This window comes from Mastomys coucha, unplaced genomic scaffold (assembly GCF_008632895.1).
Source record: "Mastomys coucha isolate ucsf_1 unplaced genomic scaffold, UCSF_Mcou_1 pScaffold4, whole genome shotgun sequence".
Taxonomy (NCBI): domain Eukaryota; kingdom Metazoa; phylum Chordata; class Mammalia; order Rodentia; family Muridae; genus Mastomys; species Mastomys coucha.
The window spans coordinates 22541229-22547006 of NW_022196910.1; the positions used below are offsets into that span (position 1 = coordinate 22541229).

The 5778-nt window shown below is 45.9% G+C and overlaps 1 protein-coding gene across 1 annotated transcript in view; it reads right to left on the minus strand.

Moving 5' to 3' along the window:
* The window catches only part of Plxnc1 (plexin C1), a 159921-nt gene that overhangs the window by 133797 nt on the left and 20346 nt on the right, over nucleotides 1-5778 (minus strand). The window contains exon 2 of the mRNA XM_031350348.1: nucleotides 3444-3584. Within this exon, the coding sequence (XP_031206208.1) occupies nucleotides 3444-3584 (141 nt within the window). The remainder of the gene's footprint in view (nucleotides 1-3443; nucleotides 3585-5778) is intronic.

The window sequence follows — 5778 nt, forward strand, 5'->3', positions numbered from 1 at the left end:
GTTTAAAGACTTTTTATAAAGTGATCCATTACCTCAGCTCGAGTTCAAAATTATGTTCCCATATAACAAAACACGCTAGAGCTATTTAAAAATACTGTTTACAAAGGGCTTGCAGCAGCATTTGAATATAAGCCTCTTCCCTCATTAGCTGAAGGAGAGGAGGACTCAAAGCTGGATACAGTCTGACCTCAACTATGTAAAAAAAGAATCCAGAATGCTGACAGCGGTTGCCTCTACATGACGCAATTAAGGATCATTTTTATTTTGCCTTCCTCTCATCTCCCGCTACCCTGCAACTCTCTACATGAGCTTACAGTTCTTTCACAGGAAAGGGGAAAAATTATTTAAATAGCCTGAGGTTTAAAATGGCACCAAAATTATATTAAAACTCCGTGAGGTTTGCAGAGAGGGAAGAAGTCAGGTTTTTACTGGTGGTGGTAAAAACAGCAATCGGCTGCCAGTTGCGTGCCTCATATCCAGCCAGGCATATACTACGGTGCCTGGCACATGTCAAAATGCCTTCGCCTCTTGATCACTGTGAAACTGATGAGTCAGGCTGTGGGTGATTGGAGCCTTTTCTTCTCCTCCTCCTGCTGTCTGCATCAGGCTGGGGTTTGTTTCTTTGGTGCTCATTAATACCTCCAGGAAGAGGCTTAGAAGCCAAGCTTGTGTCTCTCAGTGTTCATCTTCCCTAAAGGTTCTGGAGAGAAGTGTGCCAAGGGGAAAGGGGGGCTCTTTTGAATAAGAAGATCTGAGGGTCATCTGTGCACCATTCTGTTTTCTGGGGCGGGGGGAGGGTGTCTCCAAGTCATTTCAAAGGCTATATCCAAGAATTGGCACACTGACACAAGAGGTAGTATGAAGGGAATTACCTGCTGTCCCTAGAGGGTGGGATAGGAGGGAGACAGCCTCACCCCTCATGCCTCCTGCTATGGGAGGGAACTGTCCCAGAGAGACCAAGTATAGGGAGTGGCTAATCCTCAAGAAGTAAACACAGGGTCAGGTCAGGGGTTCCCTCCATCATAGGGTTGGTTGGCTTCCTCTCTGTAGGAACCTCAGCAGCACCGGAACTCCCTCCCAACACACCACTCCCTTGCTAAGAGCCCCCAGGATGCGCCTGGAAGCTAAGGCACAGGCTGCATGGTCCCCCCAGCAGAGAGTTATGAATCCAGCCTCTGATGTTGTTCCAGGTTCAAATCCCTGCATGGCCCATGGGTAACTTTGTCCAATCACTCAACAATGCTAGGCCTCTCTTCTTCCATCTGTAAAATGGGGCTGGTGAGAGAGCTGGATTATTTAGCATGCAGGAAACACTGTAGAAACGTAAAGTCATGAAACTGAAACAAAAACGCCTGTCTACCCTTGTTAACTGAGCCCTAAAAATGAGACTATATGCGAGGGTCTCAAAGTGGTACCCCATACAGAACATGAGAAAGGCAAGACTTAATCACAACCGCCTCCCCAGTAACAGCATGATGCTGCAGCTTGGGCCCTCCCCCTGGCTTCCAGTAAGACTGGAACTCAGACAGCTGCACACAGGAATGGCTGAGCTGAACCCACAGGACAAGGGAAGCCAAGCCATCCCATGGGGGACTATTTATAGGCAAGTGTTCCTTCACCTCCAATTCTTCGTGTGACAGTCTGGTAGGCTCAGCTTGGGGAAACAGTGTTCTTGTCAAAACACTTGTCAAAAACATCCCAAATCTGAAGAGATAATTGGTAAGGAGACCTAGGAAGGATGGATAGAAACGTCTTCTGCAGGGTTAATGGGCCTGCTTGGCCTGACCAGGCTAGTATGTCCACAGGCGTCCCTGGGTGTCAAGTGTGCAAAGATTGGTGAGTATCTATCTACCTACCTCTCCTTTCCCCAGGAAATGAAACTAGCTCAAGGAGAAAGATGATCAATGTATATTTAAAAAGAATGTGTATACAAACAAATTCCCTCCCATATGTTACTGGGTTTCCTCCAAAGGAAACAGACTCAATCAAATGCCTACCCAGCACTCGGCACTGTGTCAGGCTGAGGGAATTCATGGCCCCCTTTACAGGAAGCTTAGAATCAAGTTGGCAGGACAAACATGAACCACAGAGGGTAGGTATCAAAGCAAGACATCAATAACAAGACAAGGGAAGGTGCTGATGGTGAATAGCTTGGAGGATGGGGAGAACAAGACACCTCTAGGGGCTTGGACACCATTATGGAAGAGTTGAAGCCAATTACAGAGGACTCAGTAAAGCACAGAAAGAACGGGAGAACCATTTTGGGCTAGGGATGGGTATGATAAAAGTATGGACATAGGACCACAGAGCAGCTCATGTACAAGCCTGGCTGGGGGCTGCGGGAGCAAAGCCATCAGATGAAAAAAGGTTTTTTTTTTTTTTTTTTTTTTTTTTTTTTTTTTTTTTCTCTTCCTGGCTTGCCTAGTATAATCTCATTTTACATTCGGAGAAATGGAGGCTAAGAGAGGCTAAACGATCTGCCTAAAGGCACAGCTAGCTGAAGAGGGGCAGGCGGCTGTGGGGGAAAAACAGGGCTGCCAGTATTCAATTAAGAATCTGAGCTGAGGGTCAACTGAGTGGCTGCCGAGAGAGGTCAAGCAGTGTCACCCATCTAGGGTGACAGACACTGCAGTTCCCAGCCACGGCTGTTACTGGAGGCCACAGGAGACACGCAAGTCATGCTTGCTAAGGACGCTGACAAGAGGACTGCTGGGTAATTTCAGAGGAACCCCTTGGTAGTTCTGATTTGACTTTCTCCTCCTCCTCCCCACTGCCCCTCCCCTCCGGGTGAATTTAAAAAAAAAAAAAAATTCTCAGCTTGACCAGGGTTCATCTATATCATGGGGGAAAATAGTCCTATGAGATGAAAGGCCAGGGGAGTCTGGAAGAATCTCAGATGTCTAACCTCTCCCTGGCATGGTACAGAGGGCAGAAAACAAATGCCCTCTGTGGGTGGTGAGGGAGCTGGAAGAAGGGCACACCTGTTTCTTCTTTTTCTTTTCAAGCCTCTAATCGCGAGTCTCTTTGAAGTTGTGAGAAATAAGGTGCTTTGTACATTTCCAGCGTAAAGGAGAGAGAACTGAAAGGTTAAACGTCTCAGGAAGGTGAGTCAGGGATGGGGTAGGGGCTAGACCCACATTCATCTCACCCAGCAGCTATGAGTGAGGAAGGGGGCATGGTGTACCTACTTCCCAGAAAGCAGGTGGCTAGTGCCTCATTGCAGGCTGACGGTGTGACAGTGGTGGCAGGAGCGGAGGGTCTACACCCAGATTGCTAAAATGTCCTCCAAGCTTTTTCAGGATAGGGTATTAGTAAAGCGATGTTAGTTAGGTAGAGCCTTGTGTAGAGCTCAGGAGAGTATGAAGGGAAGTTTAAAATAGGCAGGTACTAAGAGGAGCTTATTAAAACTGGACATCTGAAGGAAGAAGCACAGAGAAACCGACCTTAAGTAACTGGCCGTCTCCGGTCCCCAAGAACAGTACAGTCCTGTTCATTACCACGGTGCCATAAACAGACGTCAGGTCAGAGTGGATCAATGTAGACGATGCAATCGGCTGGACCCGTTCAGGCCGATCCCCTTCTTTCTACACAGAAAGGAACAAATAAGGGGGAAAAATGATCATTTTCTAACATCAGTATTTCTCTTTATGTTGATGAAGTACCACTCACAAACTCTTAGGGAAGTCTGCATTTCTGAGCCCCAGATACCTTCTCTCCAACGGGATCCTTAGGAACAGCTTGTCCTGGCTTCATCTGCCACCTCGCCTAGCTTACCCAAGCCATGGAGAGTGTCATGCTTAACTGTATACTCACATGTTCTGATTGCCAGTACCGAGCTAGCCCCCTGTGTCACGTGCCTGGCACAACCCTGTTTGAGCTACGACGCAGAGTTCTGCGTTATCGCCGAAAGAGAAGCCATTTCTGATCTGGGGCTAGGGAGGTACTATACTGTTTGCAGGACTCTGTGGTAGTTTGTTTTCGTTAGATATTGGCTTCTGCGACTATAAACGTGGACATGTCCCAGGAGCGACCTCAGACCAACCTATTAGTAGGGCAACAGAGAGGCAGAGAGGAGAGATTCTAAGTAGACAAAGTACACTGTGAAGATCAAAGATGAATGCAGAGGGCAGAAGGCAGATGGGGCTGTGGATGGTGGTAAGATGTAGTGAACCAGCTAATGAGGAACAAGGTAGAAATGGACCCTGAACTGAGACCTTTAAAGCAGAAGTGAAAGGCACAAACCCTCAGCCCAAACGCGTTTGTAGGAGGTTCTGAGCACGTGGAATCACATGCCTGCTCCTGCTCAATAAATAAAGCCCCTCTTTAAATCCAGGGCCCGGAGAGTATGAACCAAAACGTCTTTTCCTTTTTGTTTAAAAAGAATGAAGGGCCTCATGCTGCTTCCTGCCTTCAAGACAGGAAGCTGAGTTTGTTACACAAATCTCTGGAAGATAGGGAGCTAAGAGAGAGCCGTTGCCCACTGCAGCTACTGAACACAGTGTGATAGCTTTACTTTATCTGCCAGAGCCTGATTCCCAACCGTACTACGGTTTTCAAAGGCGCATTTAAATTGCAGCCAATATGAGAACCAGCAAACTTCAGCGAACATCACAGTGACTCCTGAGATGGGACCATTTGGGGAGCGGGGAGGTGGATATCGTGAGTCCAACCAAGACTTATTAACTTCATTATATTATTGCCAACAGTGTTTATGTCTTTCAATTTATGTCTTATTAAATATTCATTATTTTTAAAGGCACCAAGTTTCATTAACATCTAAACTAAATAGATTCATGGTCTAAATTGATTTCTGAAGGCTTTAAAAGCGCCATCGATATTTCTTTGTTGATGTTGTTCTGTGAGGAAATGATAAGCTAGGAGCGTGGCTTCCTCCAATACCCTGACACTTTTCAAGGAAGGAAGGCTACAGCCTAAGAGACTGTCTCATTTGCATAAAATGCTATACAGTGAACTCCCTTTGAAGAAGACTTCTGGAATGCCCATTAGAGATTCATTTTTTTCCTGTGAAAAGATATTATGCTTCTTGCCATCAGGGAGGTTGAGGAGTTATCCTGTTAAAATTAAGTTGAGGAAAAGAGATCTCTGTAGGTCTGAGGCCTGGAACAATAGGCCTCTGTTTAGATAAGGAAGCCTCGTGATTATGAGCAGAAAAAAAGTTAGTTGACCTTTAAACTAAAAAAAAAAACCCAAAAAATACAAAAAAACCCATCCCACATACACATCACACATCCTGGCTTAAAATAAAACCAGAATTGTCCAAATGTAAGAACATTTATCGTGTTTATTATTTAATATTTATTTGAGCATCACAGAGAGGCAAAGTCAGAGAGTTGCGCATCATTTCTGAGCTTCAGGAATGTTCTCACACTATCATATTTTTAATAGAGGACTACATCCCTTATCAGCTCACAACGGAAGAAGAGTAAGGGCTGTAGATTAGCCACAAGTACCAAATGGGACTGGAGTCCTAGGTCTGGTCTGCAGGTAGGAACCAAATCGCTGTTTCTGTTTCAGTTAGCCATGAACAGCGATGGCCTGGGTAGGCCTTGGCTGAGGCTGGGGAAGAAAGAGATCCTGCTTGCCAAAGACTGACTCCAAGTCACACAGACTAGCTCCCCAAAGATGTGGCTTTCAAATAAGCCTGAGAGTAATGGCACAGCTGTGAAGTGCAGTCGTTCATTATTGTCATACTTGAGAGACTTGTGGGATGGCACAAACCACTTGGAACCGCTCTGTCTTTGAACTCAATTCTTTTTT